At 37.5% G+C, this 15637-nt stretch overlaps 1 protein-coding gene across 3 annotated transcripts in view; it reads right to left on the reverse strand.

Annotated features, from left to right (window-relative positions):
• Nucleotides 1-5235: 5235 nt before the first annotated feature.
• The window catches only part of FAM172A (family with sequence similarity 172, member A), a 499710-nt gene continuing 489308 nt past the window's right edge, over nt 5236-15637 (reverse strand). For all 3 annotated transcript variants that reach the window (XM_011944264.1, XM_011944266.1, XM_011944267.1), the window contains one exon: nt 5236-7252. In XM_011944264.1, coding sequence (XP_011799654.1) covers nt 7110-7252 — 143 coding nt within the window. In that variant the 3' untranslated portion in view covers nt 5236-7109. The remainder of the gene's footprint in view (nt 7253-15637) is intronic.

Genomic DNA, 15637 nt, shown 5'->3' on the forward strand with positions numbered 1-15637 from the left:
GGGGAGGAACCAAAAAAACCACCACAACAAACCATCAATATTTCTTCAGTTGATAAATCGTGATTATCCAAGTATGCAGAGAAGGTGTGAACATTTATTGGAAAAAAGCCATTTATTTAATTATGGATAAAAAAATAAAATAAACCTTTGAAAAATTATTTGGAGGTACATGAAGATGAACTGGATCAGAGGCACCTTTTTCAGACACAATGGGATTTGGTGGTATGTGAGCAAAAAGAAATGAAAAGGATAAAAAGAGAAAACCTAGGCCTTATCACTACAGGGTCAATCCCCTCATGTGTGGAATTCAGTGGAAAATAACAAATTTTTCTGCATCTTTGGCAGAGAGGAAAACTGAGAGCCCTATCTGACACTCTAAGCAATGTTCCTACAGAGGTCAAATAGAGAGAAAATAATAAATAGGTCTAAATATTGTGTATTATTTTCCTTAGAAGGATTTATACCATGTAAAAAATAAAATGTATTTAATTTAACTCAGAGACATATAGTTCCTAACCCTAACCTTATATTTTGACTCATTTGCTTACAAATTCCATTTTGATAAAAATGCTAAACTTGGACTTATTTGTTTTTACAGATTCAATTTTGAGGAATTTTCACCTAGAGGAATCCAAGATCTTCAGTCAAAACAGCAATTTCTGGGGAGGTAGATGATGGGGGGAGGGGTAGCAGAGGGGTTATAACTTGCTGAACATTTCAGTAAGAACAGTAACCAACATGAGATGTGGTGGTCCTGGGTAGTGTTCCATGACAAGCAGAGGTTTACATTTTTTAGGTTCAAGAGCAGGTAAACGTCTTTCGTTTGGAATTCAACTGCAGTTAAAAAATTGGGAGACCTGGTTTCTTTTTCACTTGAAAGAATAAGAATATTTTAGGGAATTTCTGATGCCTGACCTAAAGCCCTCTCATCCTTCTTCAGATAGAGAATAAAATACTTCAAAACTATGCAATTCTTTAAGGGAAAAGTTTTTCCCTTAAATGTTTCTTTTTTTCCTGATGTTTTTGTTGATGACAGTAAACTGCCTGATAAGACACTGACAGATCACTTCAAATAAAAGGCACTGTATTACATGCTCTGAAATGAAATTCATATCTAAGGCCTTTTGCAGAATTAAATCATGCACCTAGTATATTCCTTAATAATCTAGGTAAAGGTATGTTTTCCAGGATTTTAATAACTCCATAAAAAGTCTCTCTCTGCATGTGTCTTTATCCCTTATAGTATTTCAAATTTGGCAGACTGCCTACAAAGTAAAGATACCAACAGTTTAAATAAAATTTTTCCTTAATGAAATAAAGCCAACCTTGCACACAAATGCACATTACATACAGATAATTTACAGGTTCAATGAACTTGAAGCATTGAAATATTTATTCCAATGCCTTGCAGATTTGAAGATGAAAAATTTATTTAACAGAAGTTTACAAACATTCATGGTAACCAACATATACAGAACATCTACTATATTATAGGCATTGAAAAGACATAGACAGATTGTATATGTTGTCTGTGTATTTCAGGTGAAATGGATAGCAATGGGCACATGTACCTCATGGATGAATATGTGTGTATGAAACATATATATATTTTCAATTAGGTAGCTCTTTCTTTTTTTAAATCTTGAGTTATTCTAAAGAAGAAAATAAACTGTATACTCACTTGTAGTTAATCAAACTTCATTTTGGCTAATCATAATTTGACCAGTGATTTTTTTTCCTCAGAGCATGAAGGACAGTGCTTAGAATTTGAAAGTTTAGTGCACCCAAAATGTTGCTCTTCTGAAGCCACTTTGAAGTAATGCTAGTGAGTCTACGATCCAGATCTACATGTTAATCTCTAGTTTTGCCTTCAAACAGAATTCAGTTACAAAGAACTTGGAAAGATTTTGAATCTATTCAGGAGAGAAAAACTCTTTAATTTTCCGAGGAGCAAAAACTCCCCAAGAAACTTCATATAGCTTCTTAGATTTTGCTTAGCATACGTGATAAAACATTGATTGTTGCAGTTTGGTGACCCATGAAATTTGGGGGTTAGTTTTCTCTTCAGACCAGAGCATATAATTATGCAAATAAAGAGCTGTCACTGATCTAGTGAAATACTCACAAACACATGCACTCTGAAATTGGACAGAAAAGTGAAAATGGTTGGTGATGTGAGGGTGCCATGGTTTGTTTTCCTGCCAAGTTTCTATCCAAATTCATTATTCAAATTGTAAACTTTAAAAAGAGACATAGCATTCTTGGGGTGTTGGTTGTCTTTTCATTTCAGATTCTTTGTATTGGTATTGCACGCTGACCACAAAGTACACTTCAATATTATTTTACCTATGACAGTTCTCCATATTACCCGAGGTAATAGCCAAGGAAGAGAAAGATGAATGATCTAAAAGGAAAGATGCAGGACTTCCCTAGATTTCTTTCTAGAAACATGTTTCATGTCTGTTTCAAACAGAACTCAACTCCAACAATACAAAGGATATAGTGAAAGGGTTTTCACAAATCTCAAGGCGAAGGACTGGGAAAAGTTGCTTAGAAGGCCTCAGGGACTAAGTCAAACTTCCACTTTCAAGTTTTTTATATTTACTGGTCACTGTGTGGTATCCACTTCATGGTCAAACTTTCAGGATGACTTTCTGCTATCTAGCAATTAAAGTCAACTATTTAACATTTGGTGATTTTAAGCTTTGCAGTTCATTTTACAGTTATTACTTCTCTAAAACCTTTGTGCTGGGAATTAACAAAGTTCTTCAATCTAATCATGCTCTTTGGAATCAAGGTCTCTCAATTCTAAAGTTACCATTGCACAGGCTATTGCATAATTTTAGATGTCATGGAGAGTCCCACTGATGAAATCTGAGAAGGCTCATGTCAGACCACTGACTGCTAAAGACATCACTACATGAAAGATCAGTGGTGTGAAACTTTAAAAACATCGATCCAAATGAATCAATTAAATCAACATTCATCCTTCCTAAGTGAGTGGTTTAAAACTATCATTGTTGCTTTTTTTTTTTTTTTAAAAAAAACCTTACATAGATTTTGAGATAAATGCTGGAATGCTTTGATGGCTACTTCTATTCTCGAATCTCCGTTAATCGACTTTGTGCTATTTCCCTCTTTTCAACATCTTCCACTTGGTGTACATTCTTTACTTTTAGTACAGTGCGTGACAGTTGCAATGCTTTAAATCTAAAACCGCCTAACAAAGCTGACGCTTTAGGTAGGGTAGCTTTAAGCTCTGTGAAGTGTTGATTAAAAACCCTTTCCCAGACTCAAACTGATCTTTTTGGAGATTAATAGAATATTAGATAAAAGGAAGACGAACAATTCAAGAGACTCCCACTCAGTCATTCTATACAAGGAAGGAAGGAAAGTATTCAATTTTTGAAAGGGAGTACCTCCTGGAGTCTTTTATTTTATATTATTACAGCTACTAATAAGTAATAATAAAATAACCACCACCATCATCCCCCTTTTTGCCACCCATATTTCAAAGATGAGAGTGTCTCACATTTATTTAAAGATTTTTTTTTTTCTCCACAGAGGCATATGGAAAGTTTTTGAGAAATTTTTACACTTTCTGTAGTAGTACTCTTTCTTAAACGAATTAGGATTACAGACACCAACAGGAACCTGTCAGTTTACAGTAAAAAATATGATTATAACAAGAGACACGTGTTTGGATTGGAACCGCAGATAATCCAGAGAAACAAACAAAATCTAACTTATTAGCATGGATAATAAAGTTAACATATCTCTAACAGGGGCTAAAGGTTTTAAGAAAGCTGTAAAAGAAACGTAAGTTATTTTCAGATCGAACACAGTACATCAAGAACCTGTATACACAAACTTGGAGGCAACTTAATCTCACCAGACTCCTCTTGGAAAACATATTTATTTATGGCATATTCAAGTTTATTTTATAAACAACAGTTTAATGATAGGTTGTTCAGATTTCCTTGCTAAGGAGGTATTTTAGATATTGAAAACATCTGTCTTATAAATGTTAGCTTTGTAAAAGGTGCAAGCCAAATAGTGACTCAACTGAAGTTAGAATATTACCTTACAGCAATACTAACAGAAATAAAAAGTAGCCATAAGGTTTAAAATATTGATGGATGCTGTTTCATCCTTCCTTTTATGTTTTTGCTTTAAGAAATCTCTATGCAATTGATGAATAAACAAGAATTCTTCTGAGCAAGAATAATAACACCGCTGTTGTTGGGAAAATTGTTTTTATTTTAAAATGGAAATGGAAATATACAGGAAAAGCTTGTGCTTTCCTTTTTATTCTTTGAATAAACAATAATAATGCAATCCAGGTCAAAGCACAAGGCAGAAACTCGAGAAAAGAACAGTTATTATAAGTACATGGTCTTCTTTTCAAATATCCATGAAAATGTTTAACGACTGGATGGCTAGGTATCTACAGAAAGCTCTAAAGCAATAATCTGGCCTTTAAGTTTCGACAGGACTATTTTGAATCTTAGATTTATCAGTCACTCCTTTCCCATTCTACTTGTTCTAAGTATAAAATTAAAATAAAAAGTCCATATCCTGACTTTAAATCTCCACTCTCCTAAAAACCTGTCTGAAGAAACAAAAATGGGGAAGAAGATGATCAAAGATATTGTTAACACTGGCGGCACTCATGCAGGTGGGCTACTACCAACTGCTGCTTGTCACTCCAGGAAAATCGAGGTGAACATTATTACATTTATATCAACAAACCCATAATCAACAGGTTAAAAATCCTGCATTACAAAGGATCTGATCACTTATCAGTTGGTGGTCTGGAAGTTTGCCTAGCTCCCTCTGGGCTGCTACAGCTCAGATTCACAAGTAGAAATTACATTTACACAACTTAAGTTTGCAAATAGCTCTCTATAGATAGTTAAACAAGGCCTAACCATCCAGTAGTTTTAAAGTATTAGAGGCAATTAAATAGTAATTTATTCTAGTTATAAGTAAAGGTTTAAAAAGAGGAGAGATGATTTGAGAGAAGGAATAGGAGTGATTTGGTTTATAAACTGAGCATATTTATTTTGCTCTAATTCAGGTGCAGAAGCTTCACAAATTTAGCATTGCAGAAGTGTTGGTTTTTTATAAATGCTATAAAATTGTTTCCTGTCAACATTTTCATATACTGAAAACACGACACAATTTATAATACCTTGAAGAATATATTCACATCTATTCTTGAATCTCTCACTGGAAGATACCATTATTTTACACAGTTCACCAGTACTTCTAAAGTAGTAAAGATTGGATAAAAAGGGTCAATATCACAGACAAATGTGCTTGATGTTGTTGGGGTTTACTCATTTTAAGCCATCCAGTAGCTGAATAAAATGCCATTTTGATTTTTCCTCCCATATAGTTGATTTTACTTAAGTAACACCAAAATATATGCATACCTGACCACTGAAGAAAGATTAATTTGTCATCATTAAAACTATAGAACTAATGAATGTACTTGTATGTCAAACACAGCAATGAGATATTATTAACAGCTTTAAAACTTGTTGAAATTGGTTCATAATATAAAAACATTTAAGCACGAAGTGGTTGATTTTAAGTTACTTTTCTGAGGCATTAGACAGTTCTAAGTCATTTTGGGTACATTTTATCATGTCCTGAAATAAGGCAGGCATATTAATTGTTGCATTATTAAAAAAGGATGAAAACTATTAAATTCATGTTCTCATCTATTAGAAACAATCTTTACTAGGTAATTAAACTTGTCAAGTAATTAAAAAATAATGTGAAAATTTAAGATTTTAATCAAAAAGTCAGCAAAACCTTAACATCTCCTGTATTTCACAGTGTTGGCCACATCTTAGCTGGATTAAAATACTTAATTGTTCAAACTGTAGGGCTAAACCCTACAGAGGAAGCAGAGTGCTAAAAATTATACCACTGGACTGAGAGAAGAAATTCTTTCACATCAAGTCCTTCTCTTATTGTTAAAGCAGAAAACTAAAGGATAATTTTAGCCCCACTTAGCCTTTCAGAAGAAAAACGCTGCAGAGCACATAGGTTTAGTTGCCTGATGACAATAAAAAAATTCTCTCCCTAGAAGTGCCTAACTCCAAGAAAGCTCAGAATAGATCATTCTGGAAAGGATTAACAACAACAATTTTTCTCCACAGAGAGATTTAAAAGGCAGAACTTAAGTGAGTTATATCTAAATTACAATGCCACTCAGTACACATTATATATTTAAAAAGTAAAGTAAATTCCAGTGATAACAGTTGGAAATTTCATTGAAAATGGGACCTTTTACACCTACACTTAAAAGAGCTGCCCATCATTGTTTTCGTTTTAACAGTGTCTTCTGAAATCAGAGACTTGTGTAAACTCTCACAAACAGCTGGCAAAAAAATTTTCAGCAGTAATGCGGATTCAGCACTTTATAGATTTTTATGCAAAGTTTTCCTTTTTTTTTTTTTTTTTCTGGTCCCGAAATGAAAATAGGGAGAGAACAATTTGCACTCCTCAAACTACATGGTACATCATGGCATTCATGTTCTGAATTTGAAATTGGCTTGGAGCATGTGTGCAGAACTTCCAAAAAAAAAAAAAAAAGAGGTGGGTAATAAGATGCTCTCAGGGAAAAACCTAGTTAAAATGGAAATCTGAAGTCGGGAATAAAAGTTTGTTCCAGTTGAGAGCCGGGAAAGATGGACATGATTAAGGAGGTGAAAGCAGCAGCGTCTGCGCTGTAGCGGGCGCTAGGACCACGCCGACGCCGCCCGCTCTGCAGCGCCCGCGCGGGCTCGGTCAGGGCAATTAGAGCCGCGCCAGCCGCGCCAGGCAGGGCGCTGTCAGCCTTAATCTGAGCGCTGACGGGCGGCGCTCACCGCGCGCTCAGCCCACAGGAAGCACGACCAGTGAACCCATATTGCTTTGACAGTTGCACTCATCTAGAAATAATGCAAAACGCTATTTAGATGTATATATCACGACCCTGTGCTCTGGGAAGAAAACAATCTAATGAGGGGCTGGGAGTCCGCTCGACGACACAAGCAGTGAGGAGGGTGCGGGTGCGTGCGCCAGGGTGGCCTTCCCCGTCGCGCTCGCTCCTCTTACAGCTCTTCGTGCTTGATGCGGTGCGAGCGGCGCGTCACAGCCGGCTTCAGGGAGCTGATCTTGGCCTCTGAGGCTTCGGTAAAGAATTTGAAAATAGACGGGAAGCTCTTCCAGGAAGTTAGCTCGTGACGGTCGGTGCCTGCAAAGAACCACACATTCGGTTACCAGGTGGCCACGCGGTGCCGGCAGCGGTGAGGGCGGCGAGGGCCAGGCCTAGCTCCAGCTCTCTACCACCCCGCCCCGCCCCAGGCGCCCGCGCCCCGCCTCTCAGCCAGGGCCCCGCCCCCTCGCGGGCGCGCGCCGCCGCCTCTCAAGGCACACCTGGGGCTGCGGGGTCACTTGCACCCCCGGCTCAGAGGAACTCAGACTTAGCTATCCGCGGCGTCGGGGCGTCTCCGGCCTAAGTCTCCATCCCTCTCCCGACGCGGGGACGCGGCCTGCATCTGTCCCGGGGTCTCTTGAGGCGCGGCTGGACGCCCGAGGCCTCCGCCTCTCCGAGCCAATAGAAGCGCTGGGCGGGAAGGGCCACTCCCTCTCCCTCCGGGAAACCACCCACCTCCCCGAGACTCGGCGCGCGCGGGGATTGGTTTTCCCTGCGCGCGGGATCGGCTGCCATCCACCCCACAGCGCCTGTTTTCTTGCCTCCCAAGGGGGTTGGGGGCGGGGTGGGGAAGGATTTTTCTCGCCTCTCCCGGAAGCTGTGCTGTTAGACACGATTACCTCAGCTAGGTCACTGGGACCAAATCATACGGGACGCTTAATGAAGGACCACATTCAAAAGGGATTATGCCTTGAAGTGTCCTGGCGGGCGACATTTTTACAGATTTTAAGGGGCAAATTTAGAACAGCTAAAAAAAAGGTTTCAAAGCAGTGACTACTAAAAGAGCATCTAGGCCTCCCATTTTGTCAGGAGGAATTCAACTTAGAAAATGCAGGTTAGTTGTCAATTTTGGGGGTTATTTTATTTTACTATAGCTTCTGTCTGTGGTTTCGATGTAATACTAATGTACAGCATGTTTTCAAATCAAATCGACCTTCAGTTTAACACAGGCAGCAGATAACACGGATGCAGGCATAAGAACAGATGAGAAAATACATTTATCTATTTTTGACTCCCTGTGATGGCTTATGTAGCATTTTACGAGTGGCTTCATAAATGAGCACTTTTTAAAATTAAAAATTAATTACAAAGACTTCCACAGAAGAATAGCTTTTAAACAGTTGAAATCTCTTCCTAGATCACGCAATTATGCAGAGAGATATTGCTTGGAAGTCTCCGGATTCAGGGCCTCAGTCTGATACTTTAACATTGTTAATGATAATTCTTTAGTCTGTAATAGTAGGTCATTGCTATGGTTACTCTACAATGGTGCAACACTTTGCTTTCCCCTTCAGCTATTCGCTGAGACCTGGTAACCACATTTGTTGCCTAGCAACAGTTTTGTGACAGTATCACAATCTAGGAGTTACAACAATAAGGATGCTATGGCTGCTGTCGGCCAGAGAGCAGAAAGCTACAGTCTGTGCCTGACTTAGCTGTGGGAGCTGGCCCTACTAGAGAACCCCTCTCTCTTTATCGGTGCCCTCCCAAGGATTCTCTCTCCTCCTTTCCTCTGCAGATGGGCCTCATGAACCTGAATTTGAAACTAAGACCCAGTATTAAAGTCATATCCACCAAAGCTACTGTATTCAGACTAAAAATGAGGTCATTTCTTTATTTGCTTACTCATTTTGGGCAAAATTCAATGTTACTCAATAGGAAGGCGGGATTGTCTCTATGGTGTTTGCAACCCTAGTTTCACTTCAGTAATAACTACACAGTTGCACTTATAATGGTAAGACATTTTACAATCAATTGTAATTCCTTTTGAAAGACCATTCTCAGACGCATACTACATGGCAACACTCACCCCCAAATACAATAAGCCAAAAAAAAAAAAAAAAGGTGTTAATTGTCTCTTTTCCTTCCCATTTCCCAAGCTTCCAACCACATTTGGCATTTCCTCCATAGTGATCACACTTACACCTACTAGTGTTACTAAGGCTAGGATCAATTTGTAAGCTTTCTCAGGGAATTCCCCTCATGATTCCTCCCACCCCTTGAAACCAATTCAATCTATGAATCTAGAGGGACCTAAGGAGTCAACGATCTGAAGCAATTTTAACTCCTTTATTTCTTCTTTACTGGTGACAATCCTTCTGAAGGATGAACAGATTTCCCTGGTGATAAAATCACTACAAAAGCTTTTTAGTTTTAGCTTTTGATGACTCTCTGCTTGATTAGTCCTGGACTGAAAAGACCAGAGTCCCTGAGATAACTGAATACTTGTACTGGCTGTCAACATTTACTCTTGTAATTTAAAAGTATAAATAATGAGAATGTGTACTTCTGTCAGAGGAAGGGAAATTGCTAGAAGTAAAGGTAGTAAGATAGGTTAGCAACTGAATTACAGAGAATGGGGTGGAAGGGAGAGAATTCTCCCTAAACTATGGAATGATAACATGAATATGTAATACAAAAATGTGTTTTCGAAATTTTTGGAGGTAGATTTTTAATGATTTTTAAAATATCATTTGGAGGTTGAATAATTGCATGTCTATCTGGGACTGCATATATACATTTCAAGAATATGTTTGGAGACCATTTTCAAAAATTTAGTTCTGAAGTTCAGTGAAAATATTTACAGGTGAATATGAAACTCTATCCATGACAGTGTTCAATGAATGGAAACTTTTGAGAGCAGGTTTCTAGTACTTAAAAATACATCACTTTAGGGGACATTAAGTGGGGTGCCTTTTATTCCATCAGTACAGAAACACTAGACCATTACATTATTTGTTCATAAAAGGATATAAAAGGTGGAAGTTTAGGTCAATCAAAAAAGCAGTCATTTATTAATAAAATGCAATGATGTAGAAGTCACAGGGAGAGTAGTCTATTTAGCACTAACCTAACCTGGTTATTTGAAGGAGATAAACTTGGTTTTATGGTCAAGGTCTAGTCTTTTCACTACCACCACTTTATTCTTATCAAGTCTCCACTTTTCAAACCCATATTTTCCTAATTTAGACAGGTTCACAAAATATAAGGAGTAAAAGGTTTTTCCACGTTAAGTATCTGCCAAGTTCTCAAGGAATGATTTTGGTATCATTTTGTAGTGGCAGGCTTGGTCTAACTGGATAATTCACCTATGGAGTGAATTCAGTTTCCTAGTCTATAACATCAGTTCAGTATAAAAGTAAAATGTAAAGGATCACAGTGCTTCATTACAAAAAAATACCTTTGCTCAGTTTCAATCAGTGGTTCTTAATGGAGATGACAATGGCCTCTGGAGGCATTTTGGAAATTTGCAGGGATATTTTTGGTGGTCAAGACGATTGGAAGGTGTGATTGGCATTTATTGGGAGAAGGTCAGGGATAGTGGATATCCTGTAATTTGCAAGGCAGTATAGAATTGTTCTGCATCCCACATGATTTTCAAATGTTCAGCAGCTATTCATGTAGTTGAAAACCTGTTTATAATTATATGGATTAGAATTTAAATATGTTTTACAGATAATCTTAAAATACTTTTTGCATGATTTTAATATATACTGAATTTTCCAAGAATACAACTACCATGTAAATTGAAAGGGTTGTGCATTTTGTTTTTCAGAGTCTTACCAAGAGTGGTTTACCCTATGAAAAAAATATCATAACTGATGGCACCATGCCCATGGTACTGGAGTTGCCAATAGGCATACCTGTATCAGCCTGCACTTCAGCTGTCAAATTCATGATGATTCCATGCATAAGACCAAGTATCTGATTACTTTATTATGTCTTCTCATATAGATTTGCCTGAGCACTTTAAATATTGAAATCCATATTATTTTTATTATGAATTACTTTTATTCCTTCTATATGTTAACTAGAGCATTACAAAGATTTAACAATCTTATAAGTAGGTAGATTATATTATCTATTGAATTTATTTCAGGACAGTAAAAGCACTGCATAGTATTTCTTACAATAGGAGGTAATCAAAGGTCAGCTTCTTTCTTACTATATTAGAGATTAATTCTTCCAATAATCTGAACCCTACTCTAGCTATCTCTTTTATCCTTGTACAGAGCAGAAAATACCTATTTTTCATTTTTCTTATATTTCTTCCACAAATGCCATTTGTCAATGATGTTATTCATTGTGAAATGACTAAAAGGCCAGGGATCTTCCAATGAAAATACTACCCTGAATATCCTTGACTTATCACTTGTTTTAAAAAATGGACTGTAGCAAATTTTAAAGGAGTAAAAATAGCAGAAGTGGTGAAAAGGATTAGAAACTTTAGGAATCAAGAATGAGACTAGAAATCATATGAGAAAGATCAAATTGCTAAAATGTGTCATTGGTTTTCCCAAAAGACTACATATTTAAGAAAAAGTGCCTTGTAATAGAACTGACTAAGAGGGAGGCTATATTCATGTAATAGCATTTAGATAAAATGGTTAAAAACAGCACTGAGAGTGGAATAGCAAAGAATAGGACAAGAGAGATGAAAACATTACTGTATCTTCTGTCTTATCTATTCCTCTTACTTTTGCCTGTGAATGACTCTGATTCAGTGTTTCTTATACATCAACCCTGCCCACACTCCTCTTTACTTGATCTTAGTGTTTACAAGTATTTTTGTGGGGGCAGGGGCAAAAAGTATATCAAAATATGCTACTGAGTTGGCAGCCAAAATCCTGATGTTTACTTTGGCAGATGTATATTATTTTGAAGCTGTATGTCATTTTATGCAGTAGATGTCTTAAAGTTATATGGGAATATAACTTTAATGAAGTCTATTTTTAAATGAAGACATGGATTATTTACCTTTTCAATGAATCCCTTAATAAAGTGAATAATTTTCTGGTAAAGCAAATAATCATTCTTCAAATGATACCACACACACACATGCACACACACATACTAATCAGATTTGCCAGAGATAAGGTTTACTGGTAAAGAGTAAACAGACTGAAGAACAATCTGAGTGTAGAGTAACTTATCACCAAAAAGATAATTTAGAAGAATTTCTTCATCTGCCATTCACTCTTATAATTATTGTTACTCACTTTATCTTACATGGATAGACCAAAACGTCATGGAATACAGGCATACCTTGAAGATATTGTGGGTTTGGTTACAGACCACCCCAATAAAGTGAACAGTGTAATTAGGTGAATCACACATTTTTTGGTTTCACAGTGGATATAAAAGTTATGCTTACACTATGGTTTAGTCTACTAAGTGTGCAAAAGCATTATGTCTAAAAAGACATTGTATGTACCTTAATTAAAACATGCTTAATTGTTAAAAATGCTAATAATCATCTGAGTTTTTAGCAAGTTGCAATTATTTCTGTGGTGCAGGGTCTTGCCTCCATGTTGATGGCTGCTGACTGATCAGAGTGGTGATTGCTAAAGATCAAGGTGGTTGTGGTAATTTCTTAAAATAAGATAATTATGTAGTTTGCTGCATTGTTTGACCCTTCCTTTCCTGAAAGATTTCTCTGTAGCATGTAATGTTGTTTGACAGCATTTTACCCACAGTAGAACTTTCAAAATTGGAGTCAATCCTTTCAAACCTTGCCACTGTTTTATCAACTAAGTTTATGCAATATTCAAAATTCTTTGTTGTCATTTCAACAATGTTTATAGCACCTTCACCAGGAGTACATTCCATCTCAAGAAACCACATTCTTTGCTCATCCATAAGAAATAACTCCTCATCTCTTAATGTTTGATCATGAGATTGCAGCAATTCAGCCACATCTTCAGACTCCACTTCTAATTCTGGTTCTTTTGCTATTTCTGCCACATCTGCAGTTTACTTCGTTTACTGAATCTTGAATCCCTCAAAGAGGTTCATCCATGAATGCTGGAATCAACTTCTTCCAAACTCTTGTTCTTATTGATATTCTGACCTCCTCCCATGAATCACAAATGTTCTTAATGGAAGCTAGAACAGTGAATCTTTTCCAGAAGGCTCTCAATTGATCAGAGGAATCACTATCTCTGGCAGCTATGGCCTCACAAATTTTTTTTTTTTTTTTTTTTTTTTTTTGAGACAGAGTCTCGCTGTGTCACCTACTGCTGGAGTGCAGTGGCGCGATTTCGGCTCACTGCAGCATCCACCTTCCAGGTTCAAGCCGTTCTCCTGCCTCAGCTTCCAGAGTAGCTGGGATTACAGGCATGCACCACCACGCCCAGCTAATTTTTGTGTTTTTAGAGACAAGGTTTCACCATGTTGGTCAGGCTGGTCTCGAACTCTTGACCTTGTGCTCTACCCGCCTTGGTTTCCCAAAGTGCTGGGATTATAGGCATGAGCCACCACGCCCGGCCACAAAATGTATTTCTTAAATAATGAGACTTGAAAGTTGAAACTATCCCTTGGTCCATAGGCTGTAGAATGAATGTTCTGAGCAGTAGGTTTCAACAGTGGGCTTACAATATTCATTAACCTATGCTGTAAACAAATGTGCTGTCATCCAGACTCTGTGGTTCCACTTACAGAGTGCAGGCATAGTAGATGTAGCATATTTTTTTTTTTTTGAGATGGAGCCTCGCTCTGTCGCCCAGGCTGGAGTGCAATGGTATGATCTTGGCTCACTGCAACCTCCGCCTCCCGAATTCAAGTGATTCTCCTGCCTCAGCCTCCCGAACAGCTGGGACTACAGGCACGTGCCACCACGCCTGGCTAATTTTTGTGTTTTTTAGTAGAGACGGGGTTTCACCATGTTGACCAAGATGGTCTCAATCTCTTGACTTCATGATCTGCCCACCTCAGCCTCCCAAAGTGCTGGGATTACAGACGTGAGCCACAGCACCTGGCCGTTGTAGCATAATTTTTAAGGCCCTAGGATTTTTAAAGTGGTAAATCAGTATTGGCTTCAACTTAAAGTCATCAGCTTCATTAGCCCCTAACAAGAGAGTTACCCTCTCTTTGTCCTTTGAAGCTTTGAAACCAGGCATTGACTTATCCTCTCTAGCTGTGATAGTCCTAGATGGCATCTTCTTTCAACAGATGACTGTTTCATCTACATTGAAAATCTGTTGTTCAGTGCAGCCACTTTCATCAATGGTCTTAGCTAGATCTTCTGGATAACTTGCTATAGATTATACAGCAGTACTTGCTGCTTCACCTTGCGCTTTTATGTTCTGGAGATGGCTTCTTTCCTTAAATCTCACGAACCAACCTCTTCTAGCTTCCAACTTTTCTTCTGCAGCTTCCTCATCTCTCTCAGCCTTCACAGAATTAAAGAAAGTTAGGGTCTTGCTCTGGATTAAGCTTTGGCCTAATGGAATGTTATGGCTTGTTTGATCTTTTATCCAGACTACTCAAACTTTCTGCAGATCAGCAATAAGATTATTTTGCTTTCTTATCATTCATGTGTTCACTGGAGTAGCACTTTTAATTTCCTTTAAAAACTTTTTCATTGTATTCACAACTTGGCCAACTATTTTGCAAGCGGCCTAGCTTTCAGCCTGTCTTGGCTTCTGACACACCTTCTTCACTAAGCTTAATCATTTTGATCTTTAGATGGAAAGTACAGAGATGTGAGACTCTTCCTTTCACTTTAACACTTAGAGGCCATTGTAGGGTTATTAATTGGCCTAATTTCAATATTGTGTCTCATGGAATAGGGAGGCCTGAGGAGAGGGTAAGAGACAGCAGAGTGGCCAGTCCAGGAGTAGTCAGAGTATACACTACAATTATCAATTAAGTTTGCCCTCTACTATGGGCATGATTCTTAGTGCCCCCAAATAGTTATAATATTAACATCAAAGATCACATAATCATAACAGATATAAAAATAAAGAAAAGGTCTGAATAGTGCTAGAACTGAAAAGAATGTGACATAGAGACACAAAGTAAGCACATGCTGATTTTTTTTTTTTTGAAAGGGCGGTAACAGGCCTGCTTGACACAGGGTTGCTGTAAATCTTCGATTTGTAAAAAATGCAGTATCTGCAGTGTGATAAAGTGAAGCTCAATAAAACAAGGTGTGCCTGTAATTTTAACAATCTACACATAATTTACATCCTAGGGTCTGGCTTAGTATAGGGAATATCAATTGTTCACCTTTGAATATGAAAGATCATTTTTTATATCTTTGTTCCAGGGAGAAAAAACCCAAACATGTGCCCTTACCCTCTCACCCTGCCCCCCACAAAATAATACATTTTTAAAGAAAAAGGTAATGAATAAACTTTGTAAATTACCATGATAAGGAGGCAGGAAACTAGAATGATATGAAACACATTAATATTAACAGGATAACATGTCTATGATATTTTCAAAATGACAAGGCTTGACTTTAAAAATTGATCTTTAACAAAGGAAAGAAGTATGGGCAATTAGGAAGTAATGAAGACCCTGTCAATATAGCTATGTTGATAATAACAGGTAAGGGAATTCTTGAGAAAATCTAATATATAAAAATCAGGAGGTCTGTAATATGCGTTATTGAGTCCCATTGGGATTAACTAATGAACT

The sequence above is a fragment of the Colobus angolensis genome, unplaced genomic scaffold (genome assembly GCF_000951035.1).
Source record: "Colobus angolensis palliatus isolate OR3802 unplaced genomic scaffold, Cang.pa_1.0 Scaffold23, whole genome shotgun sequence".
NCBI lineage: Eukaryota > Metazoa > Chordata > Mammalia > Primates > Cercopithecidae > Colobus > Colobus angolensis.